The sequence below is a fragment of the Hyaena hyaena genome, unplaced genomic scaffold (genome assembly GCF_003009895.1).
Source record: "Hyaena hyaena isolate Hyena2069 unplaced genomic scaffold, ASM300989v1 scaffold_227, whole genome shotgun sequence".
Taxonomy (NCBI): Eukaryota; Metazoa; Chordata; class Mammalia; order Carnivora; family Hyaenidae; genus Hyaena; species Hyaena hyaena.
In genome coordinates, this window is record NW_024080859.1 from 907,887 (window position 1) to 926,347 (window position 18,461).

Consider the following 18,461-nt stretch of genomic DNA (forward strand, 5'->3'; position numbering starts at 1 on the left):
AAACGACGCTATTCCGAAAAAAAAAAAAAAAAAGATTTAGGGACCCACATACTGGTTGTAAAAGCCACGCTCTAGCCTGGGGGGTCGACAACTTAAATACTGGCTAGAAGGTCAGTAGTTTCTTTTTTTTCTTTTTTTATTTATTTCTAGGAGAGAGAGAGACAGCATCAGCAGGGGAGGGTCAGAGAGAGAGGGAGTCACAGACTGAAAGAGGCTCCAGGCTCTGAGCCGGCAGTCAGCACAGAGCCCGACGCGGGGCCCGAACCCACGAACCGCAAGATCATGACCTAAGAAAGTCGGATGCTTAACCGACTAAGCCACCCCAGGCGACCCTAGAAGGTCAGTAGTTTCTGCTATGAGGGCCAGACGGTCCGCCCTGTGCTGAGCCGGTTCTGCCGGTGCCGTAGGAGAGCGGCATGGAAAACTGTGGGTGTGGCTGTGTGCCCCGTGCCCATAAAACTTTATTTACAAAAGCAGGCAGTGGGCTGGATTACGCCTGCGGGCTGCGGGTGGCTGTCCTCTGCTAGTGAGAACCAGCGCGGACTAGTGAGAACTAGCGTGGAAACACCAAGCGGAACATGGATGGCCTGAGTTCTGGCCCTAGAGTGGAGGTCTGCTAAGCTGGTCTGTGCTGTGCTCATGTGAGGACCAGAAGCAAGTAATGGTTCTTCTCTGTCGCTTTTTATTTTAGAGGTGGGGGGGGGGCGCCCACCTGGGTGGCTCAGTCGGTTAAATGTCCGACTTTGGCTCAGGTCATGATCTCGCAGTTCGTGAGTTCAAGCCCCGTTGTTGGCTCCGTGTTGACAGCTAAGAGCCTGGAGCCTGCTTTGGATTCTGTGTCTCCCTCTCTCTCTGCCCCTCCTCTGTTCATGCTCTCTCTCTCTCTCAAAAATAAATAAAAATATTTAAAAAAATTTACAGAGAGAGAAAGAAGGAGAACATGTGCGTAAGCAAGGGAGACAGGCAGAGGGAGGGAGAGAGAGAGAGAGAGAGAGAGAGAGAGGGAGAAAGAATCTTAATCAGGCTCCATGCTTGGTGTGGAGCCTGCCGTGGGGCTCAATCCCATGACCCTGGGATCATGACTTGAGCTAAAATCGAGAGTCAGATGCTCAACCGACAGGGCCACCCAAGTGCCCCCCTCCTCTGTCACTTTAAAGAACGGAAAAAGACTATCCAGGCTGGCTGTTTTCAAAGCCCCTACCCCAAGCCACGGTTTGGGGCCCGGTGCCCTGTGAGAGCCCAGGGCGGTGCTCACCTCGCTGAGACTGTAGGGAAGGATGAGCTTGTCATTGGCCGTTACGGTTTTTCTTTTGGTCAGAACCTCCACCAGGATTTCTCGCTTCACCTGTTTCGAAGTCCAGGAGGGAGAGAAAGGGACGGGGGTGTGTGTGGATAGATGGATTGTTTTGAGGATCCTCCCGGCACTGAGGTAGGTGGGAGAAGGACCCCCCAGCGGCTGCACCGGGAAACGCGCCTAAGCCTGCCCCATGTCGTGTGCCATGCTCGGTGGGTCTCAGAACCATCACACCCACAGGCTTGGTCGATGGCCCTGGGAGTGGTCACACGGGCCTGGGGGTCACTGCCAGCCCATGTGCTGCCTGCCAACATGCATTTATAGATGTTGCCGCAGGAGTGGGCTCTTGGCCTGCTCCCTCCGGACCACAAGCCAGAGGTGGTCAGAGCGGGGGGAGGGGAAGCTGCCCCCATCTCCTGACAGGTGCCCACTCACCGCCACCAACGCAACGGAAGCCAGGGCTCCTGCACACAGGTGCTCTTTAAGAACACATGGGACACACGCTCAGAAAACAGAAAAGACGAGGGTAGGACTTCTCAGATCTGGCACCACTGACATTTGGGGCCGGATCCCCCTTCGCTGTGGGGAAGCTGTTCTGTACATTGTAGGTGCTAAGCAGCATCCCTGGCCTCACCCGCTAGATGACAGTAGCTCCTGAATTGTGACAACCCCAAAATGCCTCCAGACACTGGCCAGCTCCCCCCCACTCAGTGGGTTGACAAGGGGCTGGTGGGTCCAATGAGAAAATGACCTTGCTGATCAAAGTATGGCTTTAAAGTGCCTTTCACAAGAGGGGCTGACAGGGGAGGCAGCCAGGCCCAGGAGGGAGTCCTTTAGACACACAGAAGGGGTGCCCTGGAGGGCATGGCGCTAAGTGAAATAAACCACAAGATTTCACTTGTATGTGGAATCTTAAACAAAACAAAACACAATAAAAATACAAATACCCCCGACCAAAAAAACCTCCCAAATGAAATGAAGCTGACAGATACAGAGACTAGCTGGGTGGTTGCCAGAGGTGGGGGGTGGGGGTGAGCAAAATGAATGGAGCGGGTCAAAAGGAACAGCCTTTCCAGTGAGAGAAGAAATGAACCCTGGAAAAGGAAGGTCTGGCATGGGGGCTTTGGTTAATAATGCCGTGGGGCATAATTGAAAGCCGGTAAGAGAGTGGATCTTCAAGGTTCTCATCGGCAGGAGAAAAAAACCAAAAAACAAATTCTGTAACGACATGTGGTGACAGATGTTAACTAGGCTTATTGTGGTAATCGTTTTGCAATACATACAAATACCGGATCATTATGTTGCAACCTGAAACTAACACAATGTTGTCTGGCAATTATACTTCAATTAAAGAGAGAGAGAGAGAGGGAAAGGAGGAAGAGGTGTGGTACAGATGGTGGGGAGGAAGCAGGCGGACGGGCCCCAGGTCACAGAGGCACAGCTGCCCTGGCCAAGCGGAGGGGGCAGTACCTTCAGGAGCTGCGATAGAGTGTCCAGGACCTCGGGGGGCCCAACCTCCAGACCTTCGTCTCGGCCCGTGGCTCTCTTCTTGTACATGACGTTGCCCAGGTACAGGATGGCCGAGAGGACGGAAAAAATCCTGGGAGAGCAAAGGAGCCTGTGTTGGGGACGCTTTCAGAGTTGGAAGACAACAGAAGCTTCCAGCCAGTTGGGCTGAATTTGTAAAACCAGCCAAGTCCAGTCAGAGCGTATGAAGTTTAAAGAAACGTCCAATCTCACGGCTGGGGACCCTTTGTGGAATGTATGTGACTGCAGACAGATGGCTCACTCCCCATCCCAGTGGGGGGGTTTGGTCACAAACTTTTTGTATGGAGGCCTAACATGCATGAAATAAAAACTCCAAAGAAACCCCACGTCACTGTGCATAAAGAACAGGCAAAGAAAGCAAACAATCCTCAAGCGTAGAGCTTGATGAACTGTTGCAAAATATACACAGCCCTGTAACTAGCACTCAGAGCAAGAGAAAGAACATTCCAGGCACTGGAACCCACCCCAGCCCCCGCAGAGGGACTGCTGCCCTCGTATCTAACGCTGTCTGTTAACTGGACAGACGTCAATGAAATCCTATGTGCTTGTATCTGGCCTGTCATTGGAAGACGGGGAGTGGGGCTGCGCACGTTACTGCGTGGGGTCTGGCTTCTACCTTCTCAACACTGCAGCCCAGGGTTTCTCAGCCTCGGCACCGCTGACGTGAGTGACTGGATCATTCTTTGCTGCGGAGGGCCGTTCACTGCGCTATGGGGTGCTTGACAGTACCCCTGGCCTCCGCCTACCAGACGCCGGTGGCACTGTCCCCCATCCCCCACCCCTACACAGCGTGATAACCAGAAATGTCTCCAGACATGGCGCCTGGGGAGGCCACCATGATTGAACTTACGGTCTGTTATCGTACGGCCTCAGAGCTGAGTGTGGTTACGTTTTTAGACTATGGTTAAGAAACTGAACAAAACACAGAGAAGAACACGTACCCGTGACCGGTCTGGCCCTCAAAATGGAAAACTTTCCTATCTGACCCTTTACTGAAAGTTTGCCAACCCTTGCACCATCCATAGCTGTTGGTTTATTTATTGAATCTCCTGCTGGTGGGCATTTGTGCGTGTGTGTTGGGTTGGGGGGGCTGGGGTCCACCTTTCTGGCTGTTAATGACGAGGCAGCCGTGTGCATGTCCTTGAATGAGCCCATGTGTGACTGTGTGGTGGACACATGGCTCTAGTAGAGCCTGCAGACACTTTTCCAAAGCGGCCGGCCTGACGTGTGCCCTTCTGGAAGTGGGCGGCCACTCCCGCTGGGTACACCGGCCAGTGGGCAGGTGTGAAGTACCCTGAGTGGCTTCCAAAAAACTTAAAAAAAATTTTTTTTTAAACTGTGGTAAAATACACACCATGGAAAATTTAGAAGCTTAACCATGTTTTATGTATTACACACACTTGCTTTGTCAGCCCAAAGCCCCGTGGTTTTACGTCTCCTGGTAACTAATGACGAGCAAGTCCCTTCTCCTGGGCTCGGCGTCACCGAGCCGCCCTCATCGGTGCCTTACTTCCCACTGGGGTGTCAGCCAGCTCTCAGGGAGTGGCTGGTGAGACGTTGGGTGGGGGGGGTGTCTGCGCAGGAGAAGGCGGGTGGGCCGGCTTGCTCACTTACTGCTTCTTGGTGGCAGGGAGGAAGCCCACCATCTCCATGGCCTGCTTGAGTCTTTCAAAGTCATGCTTCAGGTCTTCTCCATCTTCGATCTTCAAGTTATGCTGAAAAACAGTCAGCAGCACTCTGGGCAATTATGGGAGGGCGGCGCGCGAGAATGATTTTGGCTGTACCCGTGGGGCCAAGGCTCGGGCCACAGGGAATGAATGGGCCCCTTTATGCTGCCTCCTCTGGGCATCATCGGAGTCAGTTTGGGGCCCAGAGAGGGCCTGGGCAGACAGCCTCTGACCTCCCGGTGGTGCGTAAACAGCCCGTGGGGAACAGAGGCTGCATTTGTGGCCAGGGTTCGGGGTTGTTACCTGGTTGAGGTAGAAATAATCTCCAGGCTGCTTGAGCTGAAATTCTTGGCGTTCTTCCTCGCTGACCCCAAGTAGCAGATAATAAAACACATGGTAGTTCCTGTGGGCCCAAACGAGGAGGAAAAATCTGGTTTTGGAGGCCAAGCAACAGCTCTGCTCCAAACCACCACTAACGTTGCTCTGGGGACTACATGGGGGGCAGGAAAGCACCTCGAGTATGCACAGATTTGAGCCGATACGTAGATTCTCATTACATCTTAAGAAGAAAATGGAACCGTGAGCTTCTCTGGTGAGTATATTTCTGGGGCGGGGCATTACTCTGGGTAAAAGCCCGGGGAGGCACAAAAATAAGGGCAAAAGGTGGCTCAGGGGGTAGGAGTGCAAAGCTTGTGGCCACATAGCAGCTCACGCCTCGGAGATGGGCCACTGCCTCCTGTCGGGCCAAGCCGCCTGGCTTCTCTCCTTTGTGAGTGAAGAAGGCAGACACGGTGGGTCACTAAGGACATTTCCTCTTACCTCTCGTCTTTCTCTTGCGAGACGAGGCGAGACTTTTCAAGCAGGTATTTTTCTACCACGGCCCTGTCATTAAAAGGAAAAAAAAAAAAGAAGGAATAAAATGTTATAGTTTGATCCACTTTTCTGGAAGGAACTGGAATAATCTGTTACCATCATGAAGCCAGCTGTGGATTAACCTTCTCTGACCTAAGGTAAACGATAGGTACCTAAATCACTTTTAGAAATATGATCACCGGGTCGCCTGGGCGGTTCAGTCAGTTAAGAGTCCGACTTTGGCTCAGGTCATGAGCTCACAGTTTGTGTATTTGAGCCCCGCATCGGGCTCTGTGCTGACAGCTCAGAGCCTGGAGCCTGCCACGGATTCTGTGTCTCCCTCTCTCTGACCCTCCCCTGCTCACTCTGTCTCTGTCTCTCTCAGAAATAAATAAAACATTAAAAAAATTAAAAAAAATAGAAATACGATCACCTATGGGCACCTAGATGGTTCAGGTGTTGACTCTTGCCAGGTTATGATCCCAGGGTTGTGGGATCGAGCCCCTCGTTGGGCTCTGCACTGAGCATGGAGCCTGCTTGGGATTCTCTCTCTCTCTCTCTCTCTCTCTCTCTCTCTGCCTTCTCTTCCTTGTGTGTGAGCATATGCATATACTCTCTCTTAATAAACATTAAAAAAAAAAAAAGAAAGATTCGCTCTCCGCCCCTGTCCCCTCTAAAATAAAAAATAAAACAATCTAAATATGATAACAGGTTCATTTTCAATTTTTTCTATCACTTTATTATTGATACAAACTGCGCATGATTCAATGGGGTGATTTTTGACTGGATCCTTCCATAACCTACACATTTTCTTTCGAGAGCTTTACCAGCTGGCACCAAGGTACAACAAGCCAAAGCGTGTGAACCAGTGACTGGGGGTGACGCATGCAGACACCTGTGTGCCCGCCACCATGACCGAGTTTCCTGGGCCCTGGTCATCCTGGCTCCCACCCCGACCCGGAACAGCCACCGACCGGCTCCCCTATAGATTAGTTTGCATTTTCTAGAATTTTAAATGTTTTTTTTTTTTTTTATTTCTAGGAGAGAGAGAGAGACAGCGTGAGCAGGGGAGTGTCAGAGAGAGAGGGAGACACAGACTCTGAAACAGGCTCCAGGCTCTGAGCTGGCAGTCAGCACAGAGCCTGATGCGGGGCTCGAACCCACGAACCGCGAGATCATGACCTAAGCGAAAGTCGGACGCTTAACCGACTAAGCCACCCAGGCGCCCCGAGCATTTTCTAGAATTTTAAAGCAACACAGGCATTCGGTATACATGCCGTGTCTGCCTTGTCACCTGGGCCCAGGGATTCTGAGATTCAGCCGCAGCCTGGCATGTACCGGAACTTTATTCCTTCTCCTGCCTGGACCCCCACACCGTGCTGGCCCACTCCTCAGCTGAGGGAAGTTTGATGTTTGCTGTGTGGGCCCTGGGGCAACTCTTGATGTCGACAGTAGTAACGCAAAGTTTTCCTTGAGTATCTACTTTCTTTTCTTTTTTTAGTTTGTTTTGAGGAGAGAGGGAGTGCGCATGCGCGAGTGGGGGAGGGGCAGAGAGAGCGAAAGAGAGAGGAGAGAGGATTTGAAGCAGGCTCCTTGTGCTGTCAGCGAAAAGCCTGATGTGGGGTTTGAACTCAGGAACCGTGAGATCATGAGCCGAAGTGGGAGGCTCAACTGACCCAGCCGCCAGGGCGCCCCGGCATCTACGACTTCCTGAGCACAGCTTTGCAAGGATTAGAGCCCCTGCACCCTGGGGGTGGGGGCTGGGACTCCCACTGGTGGATGAGGTACTAAAAACTGAAGAGGCCACATGCTGCCTGGGACCCCACAGGAGGGAAGTGGCCTGGCGGGGACCCAAGCTGGGCACTGGCCCTGTCCCCTCCACCCCCACTGGGGACAGAGGGACTGGTCTTTCACGGGTCCCACCATCACTAGGCGTGGGAGCTGGACGGCTCTGCAGGCCACCCTTGGTTGAGCCCATCGTGTTTTAAATTTTCTTTTTTTTAATGTTTTATTTATTTATTTTTGAGAGAGACAGAGCATGAGTGGGGGAGGGGCAGAGAGAGAGGGAGACACAGAATCTGAAGCAGGCTCTGGGGTCCAAGTTGTCAGCACAGCCCGACGCGGGGCTCGAACTCCCAAACTGTGAGATCATGACCTGAGCCGAAGTCGGATGCTTAAGGGGCTCGAACTCCCGAACTGTGAGATCATGACCTGAGCCGAAGTCGGATGCTTAAGGGGCTTGAACTCCCGAACTGTGAGATCACGACCTGAGCCGAAGTCGGATGCTTAACCGACTGAGCCCCCAGGGTGCCCTGGAGCCCAGTGTTTTACAGGAGAGGCAGCTGGTGGCCGAGGGCTGGTAGGGGGCGCTGCGGTAGGGTGCAGCGTGGGGCCCCTGATCCAGGGTTGGCTGGAGGCCACCTGCCTCTCTCTTCAGGACAACAGTCTCCGTCTGCAGCCCTGCCTGGGACACGTGCACTCAAAACACGTGCGTGGGATTCCGCAGACTGGGCCTGTGTCCTCGCTTCTTTCAAGCCATGTTTTTTCCATTTCTTGCCCCAGCTAGTAACTGTTTCAGTTATCGGCGGTTTGTTCTCCTGGGGAGGGAGGCTGCATCTGGTTCTAGAATCAGACTCCTGCTCAAATCTCCCCCGGTGGCCAATCCCCTGTGCTGTGTCAGCAGCGTATGGGGGAGGACAGTGGCCCCTCATTGGCACTGAGCTGTCATTTGACGGTGACAGCCCCTTCCCTTCCCTGATCATTTCCGAGGCCCCAGGCCCCTCTGGGGGGGTGTCGGGGGCCAGGGATCCCCCAACACTGAGCCACCGAACCCACAGGAAGACGAGGCCTTGCAGATTGGGGAACTAGAAGAAGGCTTGGACTGTCCCTGACCCTTGGCCTCCACAGGAAATGGCACTGAGAAGTGTCACCTCCCCAAAAGCAGAACCGGGTCTGAGCCTGGTCCTCTCCAGCTGGCCGTGGCCACTCCCTGGACAGGAAGTGCACCTCCTCCTCGGAGCGTGGGCAGGCCACGGTCAGGGGCCGAGGTGGGACTTCCTTTCCTGAGTCTGAGGCCACAGATAGGCGTTTCAGACATGGGTCGCTAAGATCCTGCCACCGAGGGCGTCTGGGCCTGAGCCTGATGGGAGGCTGAGGCAGGCATGACAGGCTGTCCCAGTTAGCGGAGGGCCGGCCCTTGCCGGTGTGCTGGGTCGAACAGCGGCCCCCGGGAGTTGTGCCCACCTGGTCTCTGTGAGCGTCACCGTATTTGGAAAAAGGGTCTTTGCAGATGTGATTAAGGGAAGGATCTGGAGATATGACTGTCCTCCATGATCGGGCTGGACCCTAAATCCAGGACAAATGTCCTAAGAAGCAGAAGAGAATCCCCGAGAGACACAGAGGAGAAGACCACGTGATGGTGGAGGCAGAGACTGGGGTGATGTGGCCACCAGCCAAGGCAGGCCTGGGGTCCCCGGAAGCTGCAAGAGGGCACGAAGAATCCTCTCCCAGGGCCTCGGGAGGGAGCGCCGTCCTGCCTGCATCTTGACTTCTACGTCTCCAGGGCTGGGAGACGACAGTCTCCTATTGTCCTGAGCCCCTGGTTTGTGGCACTTTGTTAGAGCAGCCCCAGGACACCAAACAGAGGCCACATGGAGGAGCGGGCTGGGAGCAAGGGCTCTAGTGTCTGGTCTACGGCTGCAGGGCCAGCCCGGGACCCAGGAAAACACGAGGCAGCCTCCTGGCATCCCTGGTCCCCTGACGGAGCCCCTAGGACCGTAGACAGGGTATAATCCTGCCACCTAAGACACCGTGGGCATCTCCTGCTGGTCGGAGGCTCTGCCACGCGGGTGGGTGGCGGTGCCCGTGCAGGTGCCCAGCAGGGCTGTGCGGGGGAACACTGGATGGTCTGGGGGGCGGGACTGAGGAGCCGGAGCAGACGTGTCATTCCTGGGGGCCCCTTGCTGCCCACTGGAGCCTGGGCAGTGGGAAAGAGGAAAGAGGCCGGAGGCTGAAGGACTCGGGAAAACAATACTCTTGTTTGTGTCTTGAATGAGAACTGTCACTTGAAATGATCATCAGTCCAGGGCGCCTGGGTGGCTCAGTCGGTTAAGAGTTCGACTTCAGGGGCACCTGGGTGGCTTAGTCGGTTAAGCGTCCGACTTTTGCTTAAGGTTCGTGGGTTTGAGCCCCGCGTTGGGCTTTGTGCTGACAGCTAGCTCAGAGTCTGGAGTCTGCTTCTGATTCTGTGTCTCCCTTTCTCTCTGACCCTCCCCTGCTCATGCTGCCTCTCTCTCTCTCTCAGAAGTAAATAAAACATTAAAAAAAAAAAAAAAGAAATGATCATCAGTCCAGTTAGATGGACAGAAGAACCTATACAATTTGGACTCTATCCCCCAGCCCTGCCCCATGAGGACTTCTCCATTCCTGGAATGCTGGAGCCTTCTCCAGGCCTCTAGCCCTGCTGCTCAGCTCTCCCTACGTCGAGCATTTGGGGCTCCTCACCTCGCTGCTCAGAGCTTCACCTGGAATGGGCATAAATCCCGCTGCCACAGGCAGACCCTCACATCAGAAGGTGAGGGCAGGGAGGATCCCTTTGAACAGCCTTGGACTGCGCCAAGATGCCTATTTTTTTTTTTTTTTTTTTTTTTTTTTTACTTTGGAGAGAGTTTTCTTGGCAGGGGCGCCTGGGTGGCTCAGTCAGTTAAGCGTCCGACTTTGGCGCAGGTTATTATCTCACAGCTTGAGTTTAAACCCCGAGTCAGGCTCTGTGCATCAGGGCAGAGCCCACTTCTGATCCTCTGTCCCCCACCCCTCTCTGGGCCCCTCCCTTGCTCTCTCTCTCAAAAATGACCATTTCAAAAAAGAGTTTTATTGGCTCATAAGACCTCTGCATATTTAAAAAAAATCCCCAACACATCACAACGACATGTTTTAACCAACTGCAACTACCCAGAATACTTTTTTTTCAGAATATATACTTAAAATTTTTTTTTAACATTTATTCATTTTTGAGAAACAGAAACAGAGCACGAATGGGGGAGGGGCAGAGAGAGAGGGAGACACAGAATCCAAAGCAGGTTCCAGGCTCCGAGCTGTCAGCACAGAGCCCGATGCGGGGCTCGAACCCACAAACTCTGAGATCATGACGTGATCATGATGAGATCATAACTGGAGACACTCAGGCGCCTCCAGAACATATACTTTTTAAAGAAAAAGAAATCCTTCAGAACGAAATTCTTAAATGACATGACTTAAATACTATGACAAAACAGGTAATTCCTTATAACGTTAATTCACTGCACAAAACTGCCAGGTATTTTCATATGCATAACTGCTGCACAGAGTGTAAATGAACACAATTTCAACGTTACACACAGAGTTGTGTGAACCATGCCTCCAGAACTCACATTTTTGGCACAAAATACTGGTCTGTTATAACCTCCACCAGGCAATCAACTTCACAGCCCAGCTACCACCTACCCACTCACCCTTTTACTTAATCCATCCATCTATCCATGAATCCATCAACCTATGAACTCATCCATCTATGAATTTACCCATCTAGCAATGGGCCTATCCATCTACCCACCTACTCAATCCATGAATCTATCCATCACCTGTCCAATGAATCCATCCGCCCACCCATGAATCCATCCATCCATCCATCCATCCATCCATCCATCCATCCAATGAATCCATCCACCCACCCGTGAATCCATCCATTAATCTATCTACCCTTCCTCCCTCCTTCCCAGCTGTCTACTCACCCACACTTCCCTGGACAGCCACTTCAATTTGCTACCCAGCATTACGTTTTCTCCTGGCTAAAGGGGCACACGTTTGGCAAATGCCACGGTCCACATCAATTCTGCCTGTGGTATCCCCAGAGCCATTGAATTCAAAAACTTCATCAAGACCAAGACATAGGTCGGTGTGTCCTTGCCAGTTCTTGGCAAACTAGCACTTTCAGGGCGTTGTACTTGCTTCCTGGGCACCTGGACCCATGCTCAATGACCTGGGGACAGAGGTCCCGCCCCTCCCGCACCTACACTTCCCTCTTTGAGTCACAGCTCTGATCTCCACATCAATGACTTAGGAAAAAAAAAAAAATCACACTTGCTTCTCTGTACAATCCACACACGTCTGCACGGCCATAATTTCAGCACTGAGCTCCCAGGCTGGCTCCTCCTTACAGGGATGCCGCGAGATCCCAGACCGAGGCCGGTGGCCCACAGCTGGGAGACTACCAACTCACCCTCTCACGATTCCACTCTCCAGGTAGTTGACCTGGATGAATTTCCCGAATCGGCTGGAGTTGTTGTTGTGGGCTGTTTTGGCATTCCCAAAAGCCTGTGAGAAAAACAAACGCAGGTTTTCAGGTCGGGAGCACGACATTTCTACACACACCTCAGCCTGGAGCCTCGGAGGTCCCCCTGGGCGCTGTGGGCGCCCATTTGGCCGAAGTCGCCCAGCGGCCCGAGAACTGGAGATCACAAAGGTGTGTGGCCCAGGTGCGCTCCAACATACTTAACGCTTTGTCTCTGGGTTTGAGTTGGGTGAGACGGTTCAAGTTTTAAGTCTTGGATGTGCAAAAGGCCATCAGCAGCATTCTTTTTCAGTTACAATTGTTCACATGGTAAACTCTGGCCTGTGGGCTAAATCTAGTCCACTGGTTATTTTTGTACTGCCTGCAAGCCAAGAGTGGTTTTTACATTTGTAAATCATTAAAAAAAAAAAAACCAAAAAAAACCCAAGAAGAGTAATATTTCCTGACACATGAAAATTCTATTCACGTTTTTAGTGTCCGTAAATGAGAGTTTATTGGTGAGCAGCCAGGCCTGCTCATTTATGGATCTACCATGGCTGCTTTTATACTGTAACAGCAGAGCAGCCCGATAGAGACCTTCTGGCCTGCAAGGCTGCAACAATTTACTATCTGGCTCTTTCTGGAAGGCGGTTGCTGGGCCCAGGGCTGATATGGGTGGGAGGAAGCAGATGTGGAGACAGGTCCCGTCCTGGAGGGGTCCTGTAATTATGTGGGATGACAAGCCAGTTCATGGCAATTTATTTATTTATTTTGAGAAAGAGAGAGAGAGAGAGAGAGAGAGAGAGGGTGCGCGCACATGGCGCACAAGAGGGGGACGGGTAGAGAGAACCCCAAGCAAACTCTGCACGGTCAGTGTAGAGACCGACTTGGGGCTCGAACTCAAGAACTGTGAGATCCTGACCTGAGCCAAAGTCAAGAGATGGTCGCTTAACCGACAGCCACCCAGGCGCTCTGGCAAACTTTTTGACTGGGGTAAAACTGGCAGAACATAAACATAACCATTTTAAAATAAACAATTCAGTGGCATTTAGTACGTTCACAATGTTGTCACCCCTATCTCATTCCAGAACATTTCCATCACCCCAAAAGGAGACCCCCATCCCCATTGGCACTCACTCCCCATCCCCCCTCCTGCCTCCCTCAGTCCCTGGCAGCCACCAATCTGCTTTCTGCCTCTATGGAATTGCCTGTTCCGGATATTTCTCCTAGGTGGGAGCATACGTTATGTGGCCTTTTTGTCTCGTGTCCTTCACTCTGCATGATGCTTTTGGGGCTCATTCTCATTGTGGTATGAATCAGGCCTTCATTTCCAATACCAGGACTTCATTTCCAATACATAGAGGAAAGTATGCATAGTGCATGGAGTCTTGTGACTCAGTGGGGTCCCCCCCCCCGAGTCTCCTAAGGGCCCACCACCCAGATGGAGACAAAGCACACACCCTGCCCAGGTTCCTGGGGTGCCCCCTTCCCATGAGGCATTCAACACCCCTGAGGGGGTGAACAGACAGCGGGAACGTATGATAAAACTTAGGGGGAATGCAGGGCAGGGAAAGTGCCGGGCGGGGGCAGGGGGTGTGGGGCTGGGGAGACAAAGACAGAAAGGCAGACCTGGTCATGGAGACTGGTGCTCAGCCGTCCAAGCCCCTGTGTCTCCAGGAGCCAAAGAAGGGGTGACATGGGGTGGGGTGATGCCCCCCTCACACACAGAAAGGGAAGGTTGGTGGCCACAAGGAGGGTGTCAGGCCAACAGTGTTCAGTTGGAGAAGGCTGAGCTGCGTGGAAGGCTGGGAAGGCATGAGGGCAGCGGGGAGGAAGTGGCAAGGCCACTGTCAAGGTCTGCAGGGGTTTGGGGGCTGAGTGTAGGTGTGTGAGGGTCCGGTGGGGCAGGGCAGGGAGAGGTGAGGACGCTCGCAGGGGACTCAGGGACTGGGAGGCGGGCTAACTCGGAGAGCAAGCAGGATTCTCTAAAGCTTCATTCTGCAGAGAATGGATGCAGCTGGGTCACTGATCAGAGCTTCTGGTGTGGCAACGTGAAGGCAGAAGCGTCTGGGGCGGGGGAACGCCCGGGACACCTCCTTTGAGGATGGCTCCAATTGGCAGAGCCCGGAACCAGGACCACTGCACCTGGCTGTCAGGTGCCTGGCAGACGGGGGTCACAGGACAAGCAATTTCCTGCTCCGCTGTGCTGGGGCTCCAGAGACCCCAAGAATGGGCCCTGCTAAGACACCCAAGGCCACTGCTAAGTCAGCCAGCAGGGGAGTAATGAAGGAGGTGCCCCAGAGAGGCAACCTGGCCCAGAACTGGATATGGGGGTTCTGCTCGGGGCAGGGGTGGCGGCAGGGCCCTATTGGGGTGGTGGTGGGGCTCCCCATGGCCTCATAGAGGCGGAACCCAGTCTGAGGAGGCACTTTCCCAAGTCGGTGGCCACAGAGCCCCCTTCTCTTCTTCACAAACACTTCCTCAGGACCCGTCCAGGGTTTGAACGCCTTCGAAGAGCTGAGTTAAACACAGGGGCTCTTCGGGGCGCCCGGGTGGCTTAGTCGGTTAAGCGTCCGACTTTCGCTCAGGTCATGATCTCGCGGTTCATGGGTTCGAGCCCCGCGTCGGGCTCTGTGCTGACTGCCAGCTCAGAGCCTGGAGCCTGTTTCAGAGTCTGTCACTCCCTCTCTCTCTGACCCTCCCCTGCTCACGCTGTCTCTCTCTCTCTCTCTCTCTCTCTCTCTCTCTCTCTCTCTCTCTCTCTCTCTCTCTCTGTCTCCTAGAAATAAATAAAAAACATTAAAAAAAAAAACAAAAAAACAACAACACAGGGGCTCTTCAGCCAGTGGGAATGACCCTGTCCTGACGTGTGTGACTAAGCTGCTGGCCAGTGGCTGGGTGACAATGGCTTGGGGCCAGGCCTGGGACTGCCTGGTCTCCCAAGTGTCTGCGGAAGCCAGCGCGGGGTCCGCAGCCTCGGCACTGCTGTTCCTCGCGGCTAGATCGTTCTCTGTGGTGGGGCCGTCCCCTGTGCCGCTGGGTACCGAGCAGCGTCCTTGGCCTGAGCAGCATGTGCGACAACCGAAAACGTTCCCCGCGCTGGCTGAGCTGCTGAGCAGCACCGCTGTATACAGTTGGACCTATGAGGAGTCTGCAAGGCTGGGTGGCCGAGGTTTCTGTGGGCCCTTCATCCCGTCCTGAGGGCCCCCACGTGCCCTGTAGGCCTGTGGAGTCTTGCGAGGAAGAAAACTGTCTTTCTAGGCTTAATCTCTCGCTCCCCTGCCCCACTCCCCAAGTTTGGCCTTGGAGTTGTGTTTTTTTTGTCTGGAAGAAAGCCCACGGACACTTCTAGCTCTGTTCTGGCAATCAGCGGGCGGCGGGTCCGCTCCCTCCCCTCATTCCAGGCTCACGAGACCCTGCGGGGTGGCATTTGAGCAGAGGACAGGCCGGGGCCCTCCCGCTGCTCCAAAGGAAAATAAACTCCATGAGCAAGCCCGCCTGCCTAACCACGAGCAGATGGAGAAGCGATGCCTGTGCCCGTGTGGGCTCCGTCCCTGGGGGACAGGCCTCTTTCTGCGCCGCAGCCCCTGCCGCGTCCAGGTTGGGGTCGCTACCGAGGCTCTCGGGCAGTGTGCTCGCACAGCCCAAGGGCCCACAGCGGTCCCCCTTTTGAACCCGGGACAAGTCTCTGTGGGATTCCTCAGGAAACAGGGCTGGTGTCCTGGGGACCGCAAGAGGGAAAGTCTCTGGGATGTGAGGGCCCACCGGCCCCGCGCAGCCCAGGCTTTGGTGGGGGGGGTGGGGGGGGGTGGGCAGTGACCTCATGCGTCTGGTATGTGGTCTCAGAACACTGCGACTTTTCAAAGCCAGTCTAAAAATATCCGGTTGCTGCTATTATATGTCCAAGGAGGAGGAAATGCTGGCCCGGCGCTCGCAGCCAGGGGAACTATTATGTAGCCACTCTGGGGGCTGGACCAGTGCACACACGGCCTCAGAGTGCAAGGGGTGCACAAGGGAGGATGGTGTGCCCGGTGATCACGTGGGGCCCGGGGTAGATGGGAGGGAGGAAGCTGGGCCCGGGTGCCAGCAGTGATGCGATGTTATCTGGCACTGGGGCCGCAGAGGCCACGGGCTAACGCGGTCTTCTCAGCAGCCCAGAAAACCCACAGTGCTGGCCAAATGCTATGGGAGAAAGGCCTTCACTTTCCTGGAAACATCTCCCCCCCCAACCCCCCGCCCATATAACATAAAGCATGCACCTCTAATATAAGTTGCATGCTTTGGGGAAAAAAAATGGTATCATGATAGAAGAAAAAAACCCATGAAGAGATGCCTCTGTAATTCAGACTTCTCCAGGCACGGTTTGTAGATCAAACTAACAACGAGCAGCACCCCCACCCCTGCTCTGATGGGGCAGATGACACCTGGGCCACCCCGGCCCTGCCAAGGATGATGCCAAGAGTGGAGGCCATCTGGCTTTCTGCCAACGGTCCTGATCTTCGAGGTTCTTCTTTTGGGGAAATTCAAAAAGGTTTCTTAATTTGGAGACATCTAGGCTGGGCAGCTCGCTTAGGCGGAAAGTTTAGAAGGTACATTTTCAATTGAGACAGGATGCTTCTGCTCCTGGCTGAAATGCAGGGTAAACATTTTGGGAAGGATGGTGATAGCATCACAGAATGACCCGTGGGGAGTCCAGTCCCACGCCAGGTGTAATTGGGGCTTCTGGCTCTTTCTTCTGCTCCTATTCCTCTAAGAGACGTGTGTGCCGATTCCCGTTTCAGAAGGGGAAACTGAGGCACAGAGAGGCCTGCCAACTTCTCCGAAGTCTGAGCGCAGGCCGGTGGTTGACGTGACCCTGGGTTGGAACCCAGTGTCCTCGCTCCCGCACCCCACCCCACGCCTTGGCCCTCTCAGTCCCCACAGCTCGGGCTCCTTCTTCGGACCTATTCTTGGTGCCTGCCTGGCTGAGGCCGCTCACCCTGTGCCTGGGGACCAAGCGGGTGGATTCCCGAGTTCTTTCAGAGCTCACTCCCGCCCCCGGTCTCTTGTACATTCTGCACGAAAACCAAACAAGCCTCAATAGACTGCATTAGGCAAACACTGTTTTACTTTCAGATTTCAAAATCTGAAAGTCCCATGGGATGAGCTCACAAGGCAAATGCACTTGCCTCTCTCCCTATTGACAGGTGAGCCCCAAGGTGGGATTTCCCACTGAGAAGTCCCCCAGGCTCCCTGCCCTGGGGTGACTGTCCTTCCAGCCAGGCTGAGATGGCCTAACCCAAGACAACTCTATTGTCCCCAGATTCACTTGGGGCCGTCCTTTCTCAGAGGGGAGTTCTAGGTTATTCTGATGGCTTCATCTTGATTACGGGGCTGGCCTTCTCTGTTCTGATCTTCTAGCCGCAGGGACCTCACTTCCCAAGTGTTTATGAGGCTTTGGCACATAAGCTCCCATTCACTCATATGGGTTCATCCATCCATCCATCCACCTGACAATTTGTTGATGGGCTGCTGTGTGCCTGGGGCTGTTCTGGCGTCAGAGAGCACCCTCCGTGCTGGGGCTCTGAAGGGGGTGCCCTGCACATCCACCTTGGTGGTGGATCGGGTGTCCCCATCTCTAGGAGCCCCCCAATCTGCCCAAGCAGGGTGGGCTGCCCGCTGCCTTTTGTGGCCTTCCTGCTGCCCCACCCTCTGCAACACCACCTCTGGGTGAAGCCTCAGTCCCTGCCTCAGACCACGAGCCACACAAGGGCTTCGGATCTTGTGTCCAATCCGAGACAGGGCGTGGAGATGGAGGAGTGGCTGGGGTTGCAGGCAGAGGCTGAAGTTGGTAAAAGAACATCAGCGTATGTTAGGCAACTACAAAGCCTAAAGATGGTGTCGAAAGAGACTGTCCCCTGCTTGCAGGCCTTGCAGGAGCCATCTTGATCGCATCATCGGTGGGGGCGGAGAATGGCACACGGGGATCAACTGGAAGCTGGTGCTGGCGTGGTGGAACCAGACTTCTTTTTCTGGATCTTTCAGGCATTACTTTGCTATGTGAAACAGCGCTTGGCCTCCACCCACTGATGGGTTGTGCGCATTTGGGGACACGGACAACAGTCACACGTGGCAAGAGGCACCTGGAGAGGTGTCCCATGGGCCCGATGGAGCACAGAAGTGACCCGGCAGGGTCTCTGCCCATGAGCCCCATGGACTGAGGAGCCTGGCGAGGGACGGCTCTGCCTGGTCTGCAGAGCAAACAGTCCTGGGGCGTCCACTTGAACTTGGGGCTTTCCTGTGTGGAAATGCTCAGAAAATAACCCTGCGTGGGGTGGAGGGTTATTGCTGGCAGGGAGCCCAGGAAAATGGCTCTGTCTGCAGGGGATTCCAGTGGGTCCTGGTGGCCCGGGGGGGGGGAGGGGGGGCTGCCATTAGCAGTGCCACCTGGGGGGGGGAGCGCAAATTAGTTAAATGCTCTTGGGTTTCAGATTCCCCTCCAGTGAAATGAGGGAGAGAACTTCCAACTCTGCAGGTTGTTTAAAGATGGAGCGATACTGTGTGAACCAGAGGCAGGCAAACTTGTTCCGTGAGGGGCTCCGTAATAAGTATCCGAAGCTTTGTCAGAGTGACTTGATTTTGCCACTGCAGCCTGAGGCAGTGACAGAGAACTTGCACACATCTGGAACGCGGCTGTGCAGAGGACCCCCTCCCGGTGCCCAGCAGTGGGGGGCAGCCTCGGGCACGGACCTCTCCTGAGATTGGCAACTTGCGGCCGGCTACCTGTTTCTGCACAATCTGTGAGCTAAAAACG

The 18,461-nt window shown here is 54.1% G+C and overlaps 1 protein-coding gene across 8 annotated transcripts in view; it reads right to left on the reverse strand.

The window, feature by feature from the left end:
* The window catches only part of MYO9B (myosin IXB), a 91,747-nt gene that overhangs the window by 32,697 nt on the left and 40,589 nt on the right, over positions 1-18,461 (reverse strand). For all 8 annotated transcript variants that reach the window (XM_039243313.1, XM_039243310.1, XM_039243308.1 and 5 more), the window contains exons 3-8: positions 11,618-11,712; positions 5,329-5,391; positions 4,813-4,912; positions 4,457-4,557; positions 2,765-2,894; positions 1,256-1,345 (exon numbers count right to left, since the gene is read on the reverse strand). In XM_039243313.1, the coding sequence (XP_039099244.1) occupies positions 1,256-1,345; positions 2,765-2,894; positions 4,457-4,557; positions 4,813-4,912; positions 5,329-5,391; positions 11,618-11,712 (579 nt within the window). The remainder of the gene's footprint in view (positions 1-1,255; positions 1,346-2,764; positions 2,895-4,456; positions 4,558-4,812; positions 4,913-5,328; positions 5,392-11,617; positions 11,713-18,461) is intronic.